The sequence below is a fragment of the Rhinopithecus bieti genome, unplaced genomic scaffold (assembly GCF_001698545.2).
Source record: "Rhinopithecus bieti isolate Rb0 unplaced genomic scaffold, ASM169854v2 scaffold_7580, whole genome shotgun sequence".
Taxonomy (NCBI): Eukaryota; Metazoa; Chordata; class Mammalia; order Primates; family Cercopithecidae; genus Rhinopithecus; species Rhinopithecus bieti.
This window is the reverse complement of record NW_016805470.1, coordinates 1,035,657-1,055,936: the sequence shown is the minus strand read 5'-3', so window position 1 is coordinate 1,055,936 and position 20,280 is coordinate 1,035,657. Positions and strand designations below refer to the sequence as shown.

Here is a 20,280-nt window from a genome sequence, read left to right as displayed (position 1 = left end):
TTGGCATATGCCTGTAATCCCAGCTATCAGGGAGGCAGAGGCAGGAGAATCGCTGGAACCCGGGAGGCAGAGGTCGTAAATCTTCCATTTTTTTTTAGTCAGAAGGATAAATATTTGGAGAAGAAAAATGGTGACGAAAGGTAATACTGATGTGGAAGCTTGGACTAGGGAGTCTATGGGAGCAAGATGGTGGTGCTCTCTGGTTTTGGTTGGTTTCATGGGATATACGAATGGAAATAGAGGAGTGTGTTTTATTAATATTATATTAGCTATAATAACAGCTCTGTATTTACCCAGTACTTTTCATTTGTTCAAAACTCTTACACATTATCTTATTTAATCTTCTCATCCTACTACTATATAGAAGAATGTCTCACCTAAAGGATTGGAGAGGAGGCACAAAGCCTATGCTTGTTCCCCAAGATTAGAACCACTGGGAATGCCTTTGCCTTGCCACCTTTTTGGCTGGTTGAGGTATATACGAAGGAGGAACTTATCACAGAGAACCTAGTTAGTGGTTCTTACATTTCAGCATGTATTAACAGGGGGAGTCTGTTAGAGATAAATTTTCTGGGCCCCCGACACTGAGATTTGGATTCAGCAAATGAGGTATGACTCACAAGCCTACATTTTTAACAAGTGCTCTGGTCCATCTGGATATGTGATCCAAAACCATACCTCCAGAAGAGTGGGTGAGGCAAGTCTTCTTGTATCAGTTTGTCTTTAGGTGTCAATTGTACACACCTAATATCGTGACTGGAGTTGTTTTGAGACGGTCTCGCCCTGTCTCCCAGGCTGGAGTGCAGTGGTGCCATCAGGGGTCACTACAGCTTCCACCTCCTGGGCTTAAGTGATCCTCCCACCTCCGCCTCCTAAGTAGCTGGGACTACAGGTGTGTCACCACGCCTGGCTAATTTTAAAATTTTTTGTAGAGTGGAGGTCTCCCTATGTTGTCCAAACTCTTTTTATTTTTTATGATTGTTACTTTAAGGATCAGTCTGAAATTCCCTTTAGTCACACACGCTTGAACTCATTTCTGGCACTCGTTATGGGCCTGTCCTGGGGAGTTCAAGTCCGGGACACACTATTAGGGAAATAACTGTCACAGCAAAGAACAAGACCCTTTAAGAAAAAAACTACGAGGCAACGGGTAATACAGAGGTACTGGGCACTCTCGGAGACTGGCGGAGAAACCCCACACACACCTCCCATGGGCTGTACTGTGTTCCTCCAGAGCCTGACATACAGGTATTCAGTGAGTACTGGTTAAAAGAATAATAAACGCATTGACACAATTTTAACAGCTTCCCAAGGATTTTCTCTCAATCTCTTGTTAAGCTCAGGTCCTCGTCTGATAAACATGACGTTACATTTTCCCCCCAATGTTATTTTGAAGTTTCCACGTAGATTAAATATGGCGACTGAAAATAAATCAAGAGACAAAGTGCTCGCGCATCCCATGACCTCCCTACCGGCAAGAAAGAGGAGAAACAGGCGTGAGCAAGCAGTGCTGGTTGGCGTAGAGAGAGAAGTACCCGGCACTCAGCACAGGCCGGAAGTCGGGGTAGGGGGCCGCGCCAGCTTCAGGCGTCACTTCTCACGCGACTTTCTGCGGGAAACATGGCGGCACTGAGCGGTGTCCGCTGGCTGACCCGAGTGAGCGCCCGGGACATGTGGGGCAGGGGCGGGCGAGGGAGCGGAGACTTTGTCCCAGGGTTTCCTAAACAGGGCAAAGTCGGCTGTAGTGTTCGGGGTCTGGATGTCTGATATCTGACCTTACAGGCTTGTGTGTCCCTGTTGTAGGCGTTGGTCTCCACCGGGAACCCTGGGGCATGGAGAGGTCTGAGTACCTCGGCCGCGGCGCACGCTGCATCGCGGAGCCAGGTATGCACGAATCTGGCTGGGGTCTCGCTCACGACCCAGCCCCTTCCTCGCTGCTCCCTCCCCTGGCTTTTCTCCATCCTTCCCGGGTCTCCCCACTTCCCTACTCCCAGGATCCCTTCTCCCGCCCCAGCTTTATCTTTGCTTCTCCCCTCTTCCCCCAATTAAGGCCGAGGACGTGAGGGTGGAGGGCTCCTTTCCCGTGACTATGCTTCCGGGAGACGGTGTGGGACCTGAGCTGATGCACGCCGTCAAGGAGGTGTTCAAGGTGAGTGGCCTCGGGAATCAGTAGTGGGTTGGAAAGGACTTGGCCTTGACTGTAATGTTTTGGGAACCTGTCTCTGAAGGCTGCTGCTGTCCCAGTGGAGTTCCAGGAGCACCACCTGAGTGAGGTGCAGAATATGGCATCTGAGGAGAAGCTGGAGCAGGTGCTGAGTTCCATGAAGGAGAACAAAGTGGCCATCATTGGTATGTGTGCCCTCTTGCCACTTGTCCATGTGCCATTTAAAATCAAATGATCAAATGTTTATTAAGCCCTTCTCCCCACATGGTATGCAATTATATTAACTCTCCAGGGCAACCACCACTGGTATTTGGACATTTGTTCTTTCCCATTGGGAACCCAGGAGTTGAGAGATCATGTCAGCTGTCTATGCAGAAAAGTTCCAGGGCTTCTGAGTCTGTCCTGAGGCTACATCAACTGTCATCAAATCTTGTTCATTGCATTTCTGGAATACCGCTTCTAGCTGCCCCTTCTCTTCTCTTCTCTTTCTTTTCATTTGTTTTCTTTCCCTCCCTCCCTCCCTCTTTTCTTCCCTTCCCTTCCTCTCTTCCCTTCTTCCTCTCTCGCCCTCTCCCTCTCCCCCCCTCTCTCTTTCTCTCTCTCTTTTTTTTTTTTTTTTTGAGACAGAGTCTCACTCTGTTGCCCAGGCTGGAGTGCAGTGGTGTGATCTCTGCTCACTGCAAGCTCCCCTTCCCCAGTTCAAGCGATTCTCCTGCCTCAGCCTCCTGAGTAGCTGGGACTACAGGTGTGCATCACCACACCCAGCTGATTTTGTATTTGTTTTGTTTTGTTTTGTTTAAGACAGAGTCTTGCTCTGTCACCCAGGCTGGAGTGCAATGTCGCCATTTTGGCTCACTGCAACCTCCGCCTCCCGGGTTCAAGTGATTCTCCTGCCTCAGCCTCCTGAGTAGCTGACTGGTATTACAGGAGTGTGCCACCACGCCTGGCTAATTTTTGTATTTTTAGTGGAGACAGGGTTTCACCATGTTGGTTGGGCTGGTCTCGAACTCCTGACCTTGTGATCTGCTTGCCTTGGCCTCCCAAAGTGCTGGGATTACAAGCATGAGCCACCATGCCCAGGCTAATTTTTGAATTTTTAGTAGAGGCAGGGTTTTACCATGTTGGCCAGGCAGGTCTCGAACTCTTGACCTCAAGTGATCCACCTANTTTTTTTTTTTTTTTTGAGACAGAGTCTCACTCTGTTGCCCAGGCTGGAGTGCAGTGGTGTGATCTCTGCTCACTGCAAGCTCCCCTTCCCCAGTTCAAGCGATTCTCCTGCCTCAGCCTCCTGAGTAGCTGGGACTACAGGTGTGCATCACCACACCCAGCTGATTTTTGTATTTGTTTTGTTTTGTTTTGTTTAAGACAGAGTCTTGCTCTGTCACCCAGGCTGGAGTGCAATGTCGCCATTTTGGCTCACTGCAACCTCCGCCTCCCGGGTTCAAGTGATTCTCCTGCCTCAGCCTCCTGAGTAGCTGACTGGTATTACAGGAGTGTGCCACCACGCCTGGCTAATTTTGTATTTTAGTGGAGACAGGGTTTCACCATGTTGGTTGGGCTGGTCTCGAACTCCTGACCTTGTGATCTGCTTGCCTTGGCCTCCCAAAGTGCTGGGATTACAAGCATGAGCCACCATGCCCAGGCTAATTTTGAATTTTAGTAGAGGCAGGGTTTTACCATGTTGGCCAGGCAGGTCTCGAACTCTTGACCTCAAGTGATCCACCTACCTCGGCATTCCAAAGTGCTGGGATTATAGGCATGAGCTACCCTGCCTAGCTGCCCCTTTTCTTTTGTCTTCCATGCTTTAATCTCCTCATTTGAATTTTTTGGCTTCTAGTTCTGCCCCTACAGTTCATCTTCCATATCTCTTTTCTTGGAAAGAACAGCCTGACTTTTCCAGGTCACCCTTACCATAGGAAAGTCAGTACTTTATAAGTTGGCCCTTAACTTTTCTGCCTTAGTTCCACAACTCTTGTTCTGTGCTTCAATCACACTAGATTGTGTGTTAGATTCCAAATATGTACTACCTGACTTATACTGTTCCCTGTACCCAGAATGTTCTTTCTTTGAAGCTACCTGTTAAGAGTCCTTCTCACTCATTCACTGTATTAGTTTCCCATAGTTGCCATAACACACTACCATGAACCTGGTGGCTTTTCATAACAGAAATGTATTCTCTCACCGTACTGGAGGCCATAAGTCTGAAATTAAGGTGTTGGCAGGGCCTTGCTCCCTCTGAAGGTTTAGGGGAGAATCCTTTCTTGCCTCTTCTGGTGGCTCCTGCTGTTTTTTGATTTGTAGATGCATCACTCCAGTATCTGTCTGTGGTTTTCTTCCTTCTCTATCTCTGTATCATTTTTCTCCTTAAATATTTATCACTGGATTTAGGGCCAACCCTCATCCAGGACGATTTTTTCTCAAGATCCTTAACTTAGTTACATCTACAAATCCTCTTTTCCCAAATAAGGTCACATATATAGGTTCTGGGGCTCAGGGCATGGACAGTCATTTTCGGGGATCACTGTTGAGCCCATTGTGCTCACATAACTTAAAGCGTGACTGAAGTGCTAACTCTTCTGTGCTATATCCTGATATTACTGGAGAGGATTTCCTCTTTGTGTTGCTATGCAAGTTTCCCATGGTATTTATCATGTCTTTCATATTATCTGTCTTTCCCAGTGTATCGTTTGCTTCTCGAGAGCAGGAGTTGTATGGTTTTAGTTGCTATCCTTATTGCCTGACATATAATTGACATTCATCAGTAGTTGTTGGATTAAAAAATGTCAAATAAGGAGAAGACACAGAAACATCTAAAAGATCACAGATCTGCTAGCATTGTTTTTCAACTTGTTATTAAACCCAGGCTCTTTTTTGAGAAATAGAAAAAATCCGTTCTCCATTTTGAAGTTTCAGCCTAAATTAAATATGTTGACTAAAAATAAAGCATTAAGGCTGGGGCGGGCAGATCACTTGAGGTCAGGAGTTCGAGACCAGCCTGGCCAATATGGTGAGACCCTGCCTTTACTAAAAATACAAAAAGTTAGCCAGGTGTGGTGGCACATGCCTGTAATCCCAGCTACTGAGGAGGCTGAGGCAGGAGAATTGCTTGAACCTGGGAGGTGGAGGTTGCAGTGAGCCCAGATAGCGCCACTGCACTCTAGGCAAGAGAGTGAGACCCTGTCTCTCTCTCCCCCACTCTTCTCTCTCACACACACACACACACACACACACACAGAGCAATAGATGAAATGTTTCTGGTTGTAACCACATTATTCTCTTTTGTCCCTTGCCCCCAGTAACAATTTAAAAGTTACTGATTTGGGAGTAGGAGATGGGAGTCTGGGTTACATTATGTTCCTAAGGGGGTTAGACACTGGTCTGGGTTCCCTTGGGCTTGGCCAGTGCCTGACATTCCTTTTCCCACTTTGTTTACACAGGAAAGATTCATACCCCGATGGAGTATAAGGGGGAGCTAGCCTCCTATGATATGCGGCTGAGGTAGGTGGTCTGGGTGGGGCGAATGGTCGAGGTGTCAGGGCACCAGGAGCGGAGCTGATGGCCCTGCCCACCCTCAGGCGTAAGTTGGACTTATTTGCCAACGTAGTCCATGTGAAGTCACTTCCTGGGTATATGACTCGGCACAACAATCTAGACCTGGTGATCATTCGAGAGCAGACGGAAGGGGAGTACAGCTCTCTGGAACATGAGGTGAGGCCCCAAAAACTGGGGGAGGGCAAGGATGAAGGTGGGAGAGAGGTGGAGCTCCTTGTTTCCCTTCCCGGTGTCACCTAGCTGCTGCTGTCTTCTTACCCAGAGTGCAAGGGGTGTGATTGAGTGTTTGAAGATTGTCACACGAGCCAAGTCTCAGCGGATTGCAAAGTTCGCCTTTGACTATGCCACCAAGAAGGGGCGGAGCAAGGTCACTGCTGTCCACAAGGCCAACATCATGTGAGGGACATGGCTTTGTGTAGGATGGGTTCCTGGGAAGGTAGCCCCTGTACTTTCTTGGCTGAATCTGTCCCCTTTGGCCCATGGACAGGAAACTTGGGGATGGATTGTTCCTGCAGTGCTGCGAGGAAGTTGCTGAACTGTACCCCAAAATCAAATTTGAGACAATGATCATAGACAACTGCTGCATGCAGGTGAGGCCTCCCCACATCTCCGCTCATAGGGCGGAGGAGGAGAGTGGGGAGTGGAATTTAATTCATGCCTACATCTCTCATCCTCTAGTTGGTGCAGAATCCTTACCAGTTTGATGTGCTCGTGATGCCCAATCTCTATGGGAACATTATTGACAATCTGGCTGCTGGCCTGGTTGGGGGAGCTGGTGTGGTCCCTGGTGAGAGCTATAGTGCAGAATATGCAGTCTTTGAGACGGTGAGTGAGGCTGCTTTCTCTCTCGGCCCTTACTACGTGCCCTTTCTCTGACCTCAAGTCTGCCATTTCTCCCCCATCCCAGTGTCTCCATTTCCTAAGTGATCTTGGCCTGTTCTTCCCCCACGCTGCCCACCATGCCTCTTTTCAATGACCCTGGCCTGACCTTCCCCTCCCATAATGTCCTTTTCCAACCTAAGCCTCTGCATACCCCTCCTGCCTCCTCCCAGTGTCTAGCCTGCCCCTCTTTCCACAGGGTGCCCGGCACCCATTTGCCCAGGCAGTGGGCAGGAATATAGCCAATCCCACAGCCATGCTGCTGTCGGCTTCCAACATGTTGCGGCATCTCAAGTAGGTCACGGGAGGCTGTGGGCAGAGGCTGGGTGTTGTGAGGAGGAGCCCGGTGGGGAAATTAGTGGGAGGTGTCTCGGGGGAGTCACAGTTTCTTCCTGTCCATATCCACAGTCTCGAGTATCACTCCAACATGATTGCAGATGCAGTGAAGAAGGTGATCAAAGTTGGCAAGGTGAGTTTAGAAGAGTAGTGCTGGCTTCAGGGTTTAGAGTAATTCTGGGGTCAGCACCTTGGCACTACTCTCTGGGGAACCTGAATGGGGGTCTCCTTTTCCCCCAGGTTCCCAGAACATCTGCTCCCTGACATCCCTGCATCCCTCTCAGGGCTGTTCTTCACTTCCCTTCTCTTGGCTGTTTCATCCTCTTGATCTCTTTTGCCTCTTAGATCCCATCTGCTGTTCCCTCTTTCCTGCTTCATCCACTGCCCTTTTCATGGGCCATCTGAATGCAGAACTTGCAGCTCTCCTTGGGGGTGGAACAGCAAGGGATACAGGCAGGCTGAAGCATCAGCTTCACCTTCACACCCATCTCCTTTCCACTGCGATTCTTTCCTTCCACCTGGTCTTGTCTCTGTTTCTTCCAAGGAAGGTAGCCACATCGCACCTCTGATCTGCATTTCCCATCATCTTTGCCTGCTCAGCCTTCTGTCTTGCTCTGGCTGCAGCACAGCTAATAGTGGCTTAAGAGGAGTGGGCAGGTCCATGTGCTTCCCAACCTGGCTCCTCCTTCCATTCCTGTGCATTGCCTCTTTTTTCTGGCTGTCACGCATTCTTGGATTCCATTTCCTCAATCACATTGCCCTACCTCCCTTCATGGGCTGTCTTTTCTCCCTCCCCACGGCTGTTGCCGGTGGCTGTAGGTGCGGACTCGAGACATGGGCGGCTACAGCACCACAACCGACTTCATCAAGTCTGTCATCGGTCACCTGCACCCCCATGGGAGCTAGAGCCCTTTATTTCTTCCAACCTTGCAAGGACCACACTCCCCATACCCTTCAGTGCAGTGCACCAGGGAAGAGACCTTGTGCCTCTAGGCAGTGGACCATGGTCACCTTGCTGGGTAGAGCCTAGGTTGTCCTTGGGCTGGCTTCCTTAGGGGAGACTGTTGGGTGGCAATGGGGATTGTTAGGATGGAACCCAGGCCACATGATGATGATGATTCTCCCCCACAGGTTCGAACCTCTGACATGGGTGGCTATGCTACTTGCCATGACTTCACTGAGGCTGTCATTGCTGCCTTGCCCCACCCATAGGCCCTGTCCATACTCATGTAAGGTGTCCAATAAAGAATATGAACCAACTTTTGTGAATTTGTTTTTATTGGGGAACAGGGCACAGGGTGAAAGATGTCACTTTGGGCTATGGTATGTCCCACCTCCCAGAGAATGTCCGTTTGCATTCTAATCTTCCTGGGATGCTTTATGGAACTTTTTCTTCTTCTTGGAGCTGCTCTTGCCAGCTGCCTCTTCAGGCCCACTGCTGACTGGCTCCTCTTTGGAGAATTTCCTCTTTTTCTTGGAGCCACTTCTGTGGCCTGCCTCTTCGGGGTCATTAACTGTTTCCTCCTTGGGTGAAGACTTCTTCCTCTTGGGAAGACTGGTGCTGCCAGCGGTCTCTTCAAGATCACTACTCATCAACTCCTCCTTGGAAAAGATTTCTTTTCTTGGGTTTGGAGAAAGAGATAGATGGGTCTTCCATTCCATTCTCCTGAGGAACCTCCTGAGGCTTTTGCTTTTCTTCTTTTGGGTTTTCACTCGTCTCCTAAAGGGAAGGACAGGGGAACAGGCTGTGAGAACAGTGCCATCACACACACCCCCATTACATCTTCAGCAATTAAGTAGCCAAAGCAGGGAAAACTGTAGTTATTAACATTGCCCAGTGTTTCTGGGATAGTTTAATTGTGTGGGTATTAACTTTAGAAATCCATCCCAAAGGCTGTCCCAAATTAGAAGGAAAACGTAATGAGAAATTACCTCAGCCCATAAAAAAAAAAACTAAAGAAACACCCACCATGCTGGTCACAACAGAACCCTCATGCCAAGTTCCAGACAGGGCCCTGAAACACTGTTTAAGAAACTGGGTGCTAAATGAAAATCTCAGGGAGAATGATTGTAGCTTAGCACATTGGGGACCTCCCTGCCCCCATCCCCACTGTGAAACACTACCACCTCCGGACACATGTCTGAGAATAAGCAGAGCAGGAATTTACACTACCCCAGGTTGAGGACTCCTGGGAAGCAGCCGAGGACAGAAAACACATGCCCAGGGAACAGGTGTGAGCTATAACCAGCTCTCTGGGCTCTTGAGCAAGTTCAGCACCTATATCCTTCCTATAGAATCAAGAGGTAGTTTTAGATGTTTCAGTCCAAAAGCCTGGACTCAAGACCATGGCTTGATGCAGCATATCCTTTATTCTGCTGTTGAAAATCCTACAACCTAGGATCTCTGCCAGGGCCATGCTGCCTACTGACCTCACACTCCTCTGGAGTACTACTGCTGTTTTCTGAAGATGCGAGGGCAAGTGCAGCCAGCCGTTTCTTTTCCTTCTTTAAGCGTTTCTTCTCCTGTTTCTCCAGCTTCCTAGTAATCTCAGCAGCCGCTTCCTCTGCCTGGTCAACGAAAAGTGCTAAAAGGGCCTGAAGACCTCTGGTGCTCTGAGGACTCCTTTCTGGCATTATTGGATCAGGCTCATTAAATCAGTTTTTTTTGCCTCCACTCTACAAGGTCAGGCTCAGACAGTTCATCACCTCCAACAGCTAGCTATGCCTCTCCACACCCAGCAAAGCCCAACTAACCTGAACCATTGCTTCCTTCATGACATCCAGATTCTTTCGTGGTATCTCTCCAGTCTCATAGAAGGACAGTCGCTCTTCAACTTGTTCTCGAAGCTTCTCCCCAAATACACTTGTGGGCACCTCTGGATGTGTGTGAATAACAAAACCTGTCAGCCCAAAGAGAAAAACTACCCCTACCCTGTGTTCCCTTTGCCATCAGCTTCACTCAGACCCAGCGTCTCAACACTCACTAGGTGAACTGCTGTTGACGAAAAATATTGCCATCATTGTGGAAGCTATGGTTGTGAGCCTCCCCACCCACCCAGCCAGCCAGTCCCTTCTCACAACTGCCAGCCCCCCCACCCATACCAGAGAAGCAATCGATTCGTGAGGCAATACTGCATTTGTTTGCCAGGTATCGGGAGATGCGGCCTTTGTTCTTGGCAGCTGCTCGGCCAATGAAGGTGGAGTGGAAAATGAGTCCATATTTTGGTGTGTTACCCCTTGTCTTCAGGGCTCTGAGAGAATATTCAGTGGAGAGTTTAAGATCAGAAATTTCAACCCCATTAGCCAAGGCAGCTCAGCTCCTCCCCTCCTCTCACCCCCAAGTCCTGAGTGAGCCTCAGGCCAGATTGGATCTCTACCCCAATGCATGCCAACCCATAGCTCCCAGAGGCAGAGGGAAGGCATCCGATGTCGCTGACCTGGAGACTTGGTCCCTTTGCTGGGCCCTGGGAATCACTCAGACACCAGGACTGGCCATCACCCCCATAGCAGAGGCCTGTATAGGTCAGGGAGCCCTGGTCAGCCATCACCGTGATCCCCCAACAAGCAGTGGGCACCAGAAGTGGCACCTGATTGTGGGCAGGTGCCCTCACTGGTACCTGAACAGGGCCTTTTCAGCCCCAAGGATCTGCACTGTGGATGCTGGATACTTGGCCAGGTTGGTGAGGCTGCCAGCATGTGCGATGAGACGTGCACCTACCTGGAGAGAGTCAAGGAAGTAGTCAGAGGAACGAACTGCTGACCTGCCAGTTGCATGACAGCCGGGTTCCCCACCTCCCCATCAAGCACAACTAGGGAAGACATAGTGGGTCAGGAAATACAGCAGTGCAGGTGCACATGGCAACAGTCCTTATTCTCCCATTTTTGTGTCCCGTGACGCACCGCTTCCCCAATTAGGGCTGACAGGCTGGGGGCTACTTGGCTCATCTTGGAGCGCAGGTAAGTGTGTAGGCTCTGGCGGTACTCAGATAAAGACACCACACGACTGGAGAAGCTCTCGATGTTTATCAAGTCAATGGCAGATATGTCCATGCCTAGGAAAAACCAAGTGTGAACACAGGAGGCCAGATATTCAGAGCCCCATACCTTTTGCAGGCTGCCAGGCTCTGCACTGACCCATGGAGGACCGTGAGGCATCCAGAATAGCCTTAGCCTTGGCCCCATCCATTGTCAGCTCCTCCAACTTCTCCAGCTTTTCCTCATTCAGTTCCCTTCGGTTTCCAATAAACTGGGCAAGACGGCAGTATGTGGCATTGTCATTGATGATCTTCACCAGCTCCGGAAAGTGATACCCATACCACTCCCTGCAAAGAGCCACAGTCACTCCCTGGCCCAGCTGCTTCATCAAAAACCATAGAGCTACAAATCTTCATTCCATTCTGTGTTCCCCCATTCACAATACAGACCAGGCACAGGGCCTGAGCTGAGGTGTATATAGGGTAGGTTTACTCTACCTCCTCTTTCTATACAGTCAGTGTAAGAACACAGCCTGTGGTAAGCATCAGGAGGCCTAGACCCAGCCCCAGTCCACATGGTTCTACCCACAAGATGGTCAGTCCTCATCAAGACTCAAAATTAGCTAAACTACAGACCAAAGGCTCCAATATTATGGGTGGCCCCTGCACTTTACCTGACACGCATAGAGAAGGTATTGATGTCCTTATCCAGCTGGTCCAGGAGGCTAATGGACTGGATGATCATATTGTCCACTCGGTTCACATTAAACTTAACTTTGGCACGGGAATAGCTGTGTCCCAGCCCCAGCTGTGCTTTACAAGCTGACAGATCAGTCAGACCCTTCACCAGATTGTGGAAGTGCAGACGAACTCCTAAGAAGAGGGCAGGATGGTGAGCAACAAGGGGGTCTGAGCTAGCTCCCGCACCCATGGGCACCAGCCAAGTCCGAAGCCTTCCCAGAAGTCACAAGCACCCACGTTTCCAGAACCTCCTCCCCCAAAATGTCAAGGATAACAGGAATATAACAGATGATGGTCTCACCTCGCAGGATCTCAGCTATGACGCCTCCAGTCTGGCAGTTGTACCCTAACTCTTCCTGTATTGCAGCACCAATCTTGGGATCCCCAACTCCCAAGAGTACTTTCTTCTTTTTGGATGGCAGGTGGGTCTCCAAGAGCAGGCGGAGGTCCTCATGAACAACCCCTCAGAGGAAAGAACACAGTTCCCACTCACAGGCTGAAGGATGATCAATTCTAACATCTCCTCAGCTGATTACCCTGCTTCCACCGAGCATGCTGGGATGGCATGCCTAGACCCCTCCCCATCAGGCATTGCTCAGAGACACGGAGACATCAGTGACTGCACTCAGGGGATTGACAGATTTGATTCGCAAGTCATCACTGCAAAGCCTGGCCCAGCCATGGGAAAAATTGCACTCAGGTCTGATAGCACAAGCGTGCAATAAATCATAGCTTGTAACACACCCTTGAGTATTTAGTAGAATTTGCTTTCTGGAACCAAACCTTTTTTTCTTAGCCTGTGTTTATCCAACTGCCCTTTCCAAGCAAATAGAAAGCAGAGAACCAGACACCTGATTGTGTTTAGGCAAAAACTCAGGCACAAGTAGGTGTTAAGCCAACCCCCTTTAAGAAACCCCTTTGTCGAGCCGGGCACGGTGGCTCGCGCCTGTAATCTCAGCACTTTGGGAGGCCGAGGCGGGGGATCACGAGGTCAGGAGATCCAGACCATCCTGGCCAACATGGTGAAACCCCGTTCTCTACTAAAAACACAAAATTAGCCGGGTGTGGTGGCTGGCACACGCCTGTAATCCCTGTTACTCGGGACGTTGAGGCAGAAGAATCGCTTGAACCAGGGAGGCGGAGGTTGCAGGGAGCCCAGATCGTGCCACTGCACTCCAGCCTGGAGGACAGAGACTCCATCTCAAAAAATAAATAAAAAATTTGTCACTACAGTGCCCACAAGGAAACGTAACACACATCCCACATCGTCTGCTTTCAACAGTTTGGTCTATCACAGTTCCCAGATCTTGAGCTCTGTGAAGACAATTATTTCAGATTACACAGTTATGTCTCAAATACTGCCTCACACCTATCAGACTCACAGCCGGCCAAGGACGGCAAATACTATCACAAGCTGCCCGAGAGGATACCGGAAGGAACATCTCCCTGTGATATTTGGTGGTGGCCGACTCACCTTCAGACACGGCGTTGGCATTTTCCAAGGCAACCTGGGACGAGGCAAAGGGACAAAAGGCCACCAGACGAACGATGTTGTGGAATTTGCCCAGGTTGAGCACGGATTCCTCCACCTAGCGGGGAGAGAAAAAGGCTGAGTGGTTTCCTTCCCTCCCTCCTGCCTCTGCGGCGCAGTAAAGCAGCGGTTCTCAGCCTTGGAAGCTCTTAAAATATGCTGACAGCTGGGCCCCACAACCCAGCTTCTGCTTTAATCGTTCCGGCGCGGAGTCCTGGAGGCTTATTTCTAACTGCTAGAGCGATTCTACCCATGAGTCAAGGTAAAGACCCCCGGATCTAGAGCTTTCCAGGCCCGCCCCCCGCCCCGAACCTCTCGGCGGGCCACGTGGGAGCGCGCGGTGCATGCTGGGACCTGCGCGGTGAGGGTCTGCGGGGCCGCCTGAGGAGCCCATGGATCTCACCCACCTGCGGCTGCAGCAGACTGATCTCCTCCACTTCCTTCAGTGCCAGCAGCGCGTAGCCGACCGCGTGCTCAAATAGCACGTGCAACAGCACCTGGAACGGGAGCCGCGGCGCGAGCTTCAGCGCAACCTCCGCGTCTGCCGGAACCCGCTCCCAGAGCAGGCGCAAGCCCAGGCCCAGGCCCAGGCTCTGTCTGAGGCCCGAACCCAGACTGAAGCCCCCACCTTCGCGTCGCCCGCGCCCCACAACCACTCCTCACCATGGCGCCTGCTCCCGGGTTCGGCTCGCAATGCGGCTAGCGCGCTCCGGCGCGCGGAACCAGGCTCCAGAGGCCACGCCCCCGCCCCGCAGACCAATCGGAGGCCGGGGACGACACCATCTCCCGGCCTTTAGAGGGGCCGCCGGGGGTGGTATCGCCCGGAGCGCGGGCTGGGTGGCGCCGAGAGCGGGCGAGCAGGCCTTCTCTGGCCTCTGCAGCTGCGTGGGCGGGCGCGGTTGCCGGGGACGCGCGGCCCCGGATCGGGCCTTGCAGGCGGCGAAAAGACATGGGTAGGCCGTTTCGGTGTAATAGTCTGGTTCCAGATGTTCTTGTCATATAAGTTGCGGGCAGCAGAGATGAGTGAAGTCGGGGTGGGAGGCTCCGCGAGGGGTGCGGCGTCCATCCCAGAGACCGCTGCCTAGCCGGCTGCCCACTGCGCCCGTGGCCTCGGGCCCCAGACCCTGCGCCCCAAGTCCCCGGGACCCATCCGTTCCCGTCCCCTACTCGGGGACGAGCCTCCCCGGCGCTGGGTGGGCCGCGCATCCTTTCCTCCCACCCCGAACGGGAGCGTTTCCTTGTGCGCTTTGGCGCAGACCCTGCTGGGAACGTGGCTTGCGCAGCTTTCTTCGTACTACTAATTTTATTTATTATTTTTTAAAATGACGGTGTCAGGCAGTGACGTGCGAAAGAAAGACGCTCCAACGTCCTCCTAGGCCAGTTTCTTGTTGCTGTGCTGCACCGGGACCCAGCTTCTTTTTCTGGCCACGTGTTGCTCCTCCGCTTGAGCGGCCCTGAATTCTGGGCACCGGTGAGCGCCAAGTGAATCGGAGCTGCTTCCCTGTCCTCGAGGGCGTCTTTTGGGCTCTCAGGCGACTATTTAGAAATGAGTTTTGCTTTAATAATTAATATTAACGTTAAAATCCAAAACCTAGTTATACTTAAGTAGCATATCACCTAATATATTTTAAAGAGTCATTCGAAGGGGATTTTTTAAAATGCTGTATAGCTATAAACTGCATTTATACATTTAATTGTTATTTTGTTAATCGATTGAGTTACTTGACAAAATGCAAGTACATAGTTCACTGAGAAATCTAATATGTCCAGCCTAAAAAATATGGCCGGTAAATCTTATTCACATAATTTCAATTTAGTTTACAGATGTGGTTGAATTCTGTTACACATGTCGACTTACGAGTCTGAATCGTTATTCCATTTAACATTTTAAAATGGAATTGCAAAATTAATCCATACATTAGCATGTTGAATTATTTTAACCGTCATCAATACATAAAATTAGACGATTCCAAAATGTAATGGAAAATATTAATGCTAAGACTTCAATTTACTTCGTTATTTCTGTCCTTAATCCTGAATCTTCCTGGGTGCTTATCCACTAAACCAGGTGCTTATCCACTAAACCAGGGGCTTTCAAGCAAGAAGTCAGAATGCATTAATGGACAGCATTTTTAAAAAGTAGGATTGGGTGGGCTATAATCCAGCACTTTAGGAGGCCGAGGCAGGCGGATCACTTGCGGTCAGGAGTTCGAGACCAGCCTGGCCAACATGGTGAAACCCCGTCTCTACCAAAAAATAAAAAAATTAGCGGGACGTGGTGGCGCATGCCTGTAATCCCAGCTACTCGGGAGGCTGAGGAAGGAGAATCGCTTGAACCCGGGAGGCAGAGGTTGCAGTGAGCTGGGATCCTGCCACTGAACTCCAGCCTGGGCAACAGAGCAAGGCTCTGTCACCTAAAAAAAAGAAAAAAAGAAAAAGGATTAAAGCTAGTAGAAATAAGAGTATGTTGCATAGAGTAAGGTGCTGTTCATTGTAAAACTTTTGTCTCTGCTCTACATACATATATAGAAAGATGTACACAAATATTTTTCATATATACACATATATGTATCTATATAAACACTTTTTTTGTGTTAAGTCAGAATATAAAAAACCTGAGAGTCAATCAGTGAGCCAAAAGGTAACCAGTCATACTCTGGCAAAATTTGGGTCCTCTGGTTACAAAGGAGCTGCCATGAAGTAGTTTGCTGACTTAAAGAGATGGCTGAAGAAAAGTGCTTCTGCTGGTGAGATAACCAATGCTTGTGATCAGATAGGGATGTGGTATGAATACTAAAAGGATTCCTTTGGTTTTCTCATCTCCATCCCTTGAATAAAATATCTCACCCATACTTGTAATCTGACTCCAGTGGGATAACACAGGACTCCTGTTATCCTTGATACTGTTGTCCAGTTATCCAGTGGGCATCTCTGCAACCTGTGGTGGAATAGACCATCTTTGCCTTCCCCTTGGACTGTTTGCTGGGTACACTGCTCCTGTCTAGGCTCAGGTCTTCATCACCAAAGTAAACTTTTTACAAAACCTTTGGTTTCCCCTTCAAGGCACTTTCTACTGCCAGAATGATTCTAAGGTAGAATATCCAGTCAGGTGCTATTTGTGGGTGCTCACAGTGGCACAAAGTGTCACCTATGGTAGTTTCCAAAAATGGCCAAGATAGACGTGTGGGTGAAGCCATCCTGTTGTCCCAGCCCTTGTCACCATCTGAGTGCAGGCATGTAAGACCCCAAACAAGACCAGCAGAACTATCTGCATCCTGTCTACCCTGATTGTGACACGTAGTACATTGTGGTTTGAAGCCACTAAATGTAGGGGTGATTTGTTAAGCAGCAGTAAATTTGAATCAGCTCACCTGGGTTCAAGCCCCAGCTCTGCCAGTACTTACAATGTGATCTTAATCACTGAATCTTCCTGAGCTTTCATTTCCTTTGCAGAATGAAGGTTGGGGTTTCGTTCATTCCTTTAACAAACATTTATTGAAGATCACTGGTGGGCCAGGTGTGACAATGGTATGGTACCTGGCATGTAGTGGGAGCTCAAAAAATATTAGTGGTCTTTCATTTTGCTCTTTTGTCCTTTAATCAATAAATAGCACAACAAAATGTATTACCTGTTTTCAGTTGAGTCTTAGTTCTCTGCAATTATCACCTTGCATAGAAGCTACCAAAACCTCATTTTTAGAATTTTTTGGGACAGGGTATCCTGTAGCCCAGGCTGGAATGCAGTGGCACGATCTTTGCTTGTTGCAGCCTTGATTTCCTGGGCTCAAGTGATCATCCTGCCTCAGCCTCCCAAGTAGCTGGGACTACAGGCGTACACCCCCATGCCAGACTAATTTTTTTGTAGAGAGAGGATTTCGCCATGTTGCCCAGGCTAATGTCAAACTCCTGGGCTTGAGCTATCTGCCTCCTTGGCCTCCCCAAATGCTGGGTTATAGGTGTGAGCCACCACGCCTGGCCTATACATCTCTTTTTTTTTTTTCCGAGACGGAGTCTCACTCTGTCTCCCAGGCTGGAGTGCAGTGGCGCAATCTCGGCTCACTGCAAGCTCCACCTCCCGGGTTCACGTCATTCTCCTGCCTCAGCTTCCTGAGTAGCTGGGACTACAGGCGCCCGCCACCACACCTGGCTAATTTTTGTTGTATTTTTAGTAGAGATGGGGTTTCACCATGTTAGCCAGGATGGTCTTGATCTCCTGACCTTGTGATCTACCCACCTCGGCTTCCCGAAGTGCTGGAATTACAGGTGTGAGCCACCATGCTGGCCACATCTCTTTTTAACACTCCTGCTTACCCTGATTCATTTCTAATACTTCATCCATTAACTGACAGAGGTAGACACATAATCTCCAAACACAGTTTAGCTTCACACAGTGAAACAGTTACATAATTCCGTTTTGCAACTTCAGTGGCAGTAGATGGACACTACTGTCACTCTGATTAAATGTTCTTGGAAACTGGAAAATTCGCTCAATGTGTAAATTTGCCAGTTTTTGAAATCTCGGTCTTTTCTGCGATCATCAGTACAACAGTCTTGTTAAGAGTTGTCTTTCTGGCCGGGCGCGGTGGCTCAAGCCTGTAATCCCAGCACTTTGGGAGGCCGAGACGGGTGGATCACGAGGTCAGGAGATCGAGACCATCCTGGCTAACACAGGTGAAACCCCGTCTCTACTAAAAAAATACAAAAAACTAGCCGGGCAAGGTGGCGGGCGCCTGTAGTCCCAGCTACTCGGGAGGCTGAGGCAGGAGAATGGCGTAAACCCGGGAGGCGGAGCTTGCAGTGAGCTGAGATCTGGCCACTGCACTCCAGCCTGGGCGACAGAGCGAGACTCTGTCTCAAAAAAAAAAAAAGTTGTCTTTCTTCTTTGGCTCTTTTCAAAGTGGCAGAAGTGTCCCGATCCAGACCCCCAAGAGAGTATTCTTGGATCTCAGGCAAGAAAGAATTCAGGGTGAGTCTATAGAGTAAAGAGAAGGCAAGTTTATTAAGAAAGTAGAGGAATAAAAGAATGGCTACTCCATAGACAGCAGCCCCGAGGGCTGCTGGTTGACCATATTTATGGTTATTTCTTGATGATATGCTGAACAAGGGGTGGATTATTCATGCCTCCCCTATTTACACCAGATAGGGTAACTTCCTGACGTTGCCATGGCATTTGTAAACTTTTATGGGGCCGACGGGAGTGTAGCAGTAAGGACGACCAGGTCTCTCATCGCCATCTTGGTTTTGGTGGGTTTGGCCGGTTTCTTTACTGAAACGTGTTTTATCAGCAAGGTCTTTATGATCTGTATCTTGTGCTGACCTGTCTCTTCCTGTGACTTAGAATGCCTAAAGTGTCTGGGAATGCAGCCCAGTAGGTCTCAGCCTCATTTTACCCAGCCCCTATTCAAGATGGAGTTGCTCTGGTTCAAACGCCTGTGATAATGAACACATTCTCATAGCCTAGATTCAGGGAAAAGGGGACGATGTCTCAAGTCTTTGTGCTCAGGCTCTAGTCCTATGTCCTGGGAGCCATTAATCTCTGCTGTAACCTGGCTGCTTTTGGGCTGGCCCCTTAGGCCTGTGACTCTGTCCCGTGAGATACACTGCCCAGCCAATTGCTCAAAATCTCTGCAGGTCTCTAGTGGTTCCATGCTGTTTGGCATCCGTGGATTCTCTCACTGAGGCATGCATGACCTTTGAGATTACCTGCCTGCCGCATAATGGGGACTAGACTCATTAAGAGTGGGGACTTGATCCTAGCTCTTGCCTCACCAATGCTGTGCTGGGTTTCCTGTGCTGTACTGACCACCACATTGGGTTGAGTGTGGGACTTCTTATTTTTTTTTTCTTTTTTTTTTTGAGACAGAGTCTTGCTCTGTTGCCCAGGCTGCAGTGCGATGGCGCCATCCTGGCTCACTACAACCTCCGCCTCCTGGGTTCTGGTGATCCTCCTGCCTCAGCCTCCTGAATAGCTGGGATTACAGGCCTCTACCACTGCGCCTGGCTAATTTTTGTATTTTTAGTAGAGACGGGGTTTTGCCATATTGGCCAGGCTGATTTCAAACTCCTGACCTCAGGTGATCTGCCCACCTTGGCCTCCCAAAGTGCTGGGATTACAGGCGTGAGCCACCGTGCCTGGCCAGACCTCTATTTTAAAAAATTTTTATTTTGCTGTTATTTTATTTTATTTTTGAGTCGCCCAGGCTGGAGTGCAGTGGCGTGATACTGGTTCACTGCAACTTCCACCTTCTGAGTTCAAGTGATTCTTCTGCCTCAGCCTCCCAAGTAGCTGAAATTACAGGTGTATGCTAACACCCCCAGCTAATTTTTTTTTTTTTTTTGAGATGGAGTTTTCCTCTTGTTACCCAAGCTGGAGTGCAATGGTGCAATCTTGGCTCACTGCAGCCTCCGCCTCCCAGGTTCAAGCGATTCTTCTGCCGCAGCCTCCCGAGTAGCTGGGATTACAGTCTTGCACCACCATGCCCGGCTAATTTTGTATTTTTAGTAGAGACGAGTTTCCTCCATGTTGGTCAAGCTGGTCTTGAACTCCCACTCTCAGGTGATCCACCTGCCTTGGCCTCCCAAAGTGCTGTGATTACAGGCATGAGCCACTGGGCTAATTTTTGTATTTTTAGTAGAGGTGGGGTTTCACTATGTTGGCCAGGCTGGTCTCAAACTCCTGACCCCAAGTGATCTACCCGCCGTGGCCTCCCAAAGTGTTGAGATTACAGGCATGAGCCACTGTGCCCAGTCAAGTGTGGGACCTCTATAGCAGGGGCCGGCGAACTATCAGCCATGGGCCAAATCTGGCCTGTGGCTTGTTTGGTAGTGCCAATTAGCAAAACCGATTTTACATTTTAAAGGGTTGTTAAAAAAAAAAAAAAAAACCCGGGCACAGTGGCTCACACCTGTAATCCCAGCACTTTGGGAGACTGAGGTGGGCAGATCATGAGCTCAGGAGCTCGAGACCAGCCTGACCAACATGGTGAAACCCACTCTCTACTAAAACTACAAAAATCAGCCAGGCGTGGTGGTGCATGCCTGTAATCCCAGCTACTCAGGAGGCTGAGGCAGGAGAATAACTTGAACCCGGGAGGTGGAGGTTG

The 20,280-nt window shown here is 49.6% G+C and overlaps 2 protein-coding genes across 4 annotated transcripts; one reads left to right on the top strand and one right to left on the bottom strand.

Moving 5' to 3' along the window:
• Positions 1 to 1,551: 1,551 nt before the first annotated feature.
• On the top strand, positions 1,552 to 8,195 carry IDH3B (isocitrate dehydrogenase (NAD(+)) 3 non-catalytic subunit beta). 3 transcript variants are annotated; one of them, XM_017872554.1, is made up of 12 exons: positions 1,552 to 1,656; positions 1,804 to 1,884; positions 2,051 to 2,149; positions 2,229 to 2,349; positions 5,602 to 5,662; positions 5,740 to 5,872; positions 5,979 to 6,112; positions 6,204 to 6,306; positions 6,395 to 6,541; positions 6,795 to 6,889; positions 7,004 to 7,064; positions 8,063 to 8,195. In XM_017872554.1, the coding sequence occupies exons 1-12, from the start codon at positions 1,621 to 1,623 to the stop codon at positions 8,141 to 8,143; spliced, it is 1,152 nt and encodes a 383-aa protein (XP_017728043.1). In that variant the 5' UTR covers positions 1,552 to 1,620; the 3' UTR covers positions 8,144 to 8,195. The 3 variants fall into 3 exon arrangements, with proteins under 3 accessions (XP_017728043.1, XP_017728042.1, XP_017728044.1); XM_017872553.1 differs by having other exon boundaries at positions 7,751 to 8,190; XM_017872555.1 differs by lacking the exon at positions 8,063 to 8,195 and adding an exon at positions 7,277 to 7,729.
• Positions 8,192 to 13,931, bottom strand: NOP56 (NOP56 ribonucleoprotein). Its single transcript, XM_017872552.1, is given in 13 exon segments — positions 8,192 to 8,543; positions 8,545 to 8,651; positions 9,362 to 9,499; positions 9,686 to 9,807; positions 10,034 to 10,182; positions 10,549 to 10,649; positions 10,832 to 10,983; positions 11,066 to 11,253; positions 11,580 to 11,778; positions 11,948 to 12,109; positions 13,121 to 13,235; positions 13,585 to 13,674; positions 13,841 to 13,931. Coding segments are annotated over 13 exon segments (1,779 nt in total). The 5' UTR covers positions 13,844 to 13,931; the 3' UTR covers positions 8,192 to 8,290.
• Positions 13,932 to 20,280: the final 6,349 nt, after the last annotated feature.

Excerpts from the sequence above, each read along its gene's own strand:
- IDH3B (XM_017872553.1), top strand. The coding sequence starts at position 1,621 with ATGGCGGCACTGAGCGGTGTCCGCTGGCTGACCCGA. Across the intron at positions 6,307-6,394 it reads TAGACAACTGCTGCATGCAG|TTGGTGCAGAATCCTTACCA; the intron begins GTGAGGCCTCCC and ends CTCATCCTCTAG. Across the intron at positions 7,065-7,750 it reads AGGTGATCAAAGTTGGCAAG|GTGCGGACTCGAGACATGGG; the intron begins GTGAGTTTAGAA and ends CGGTGGCTGTAG.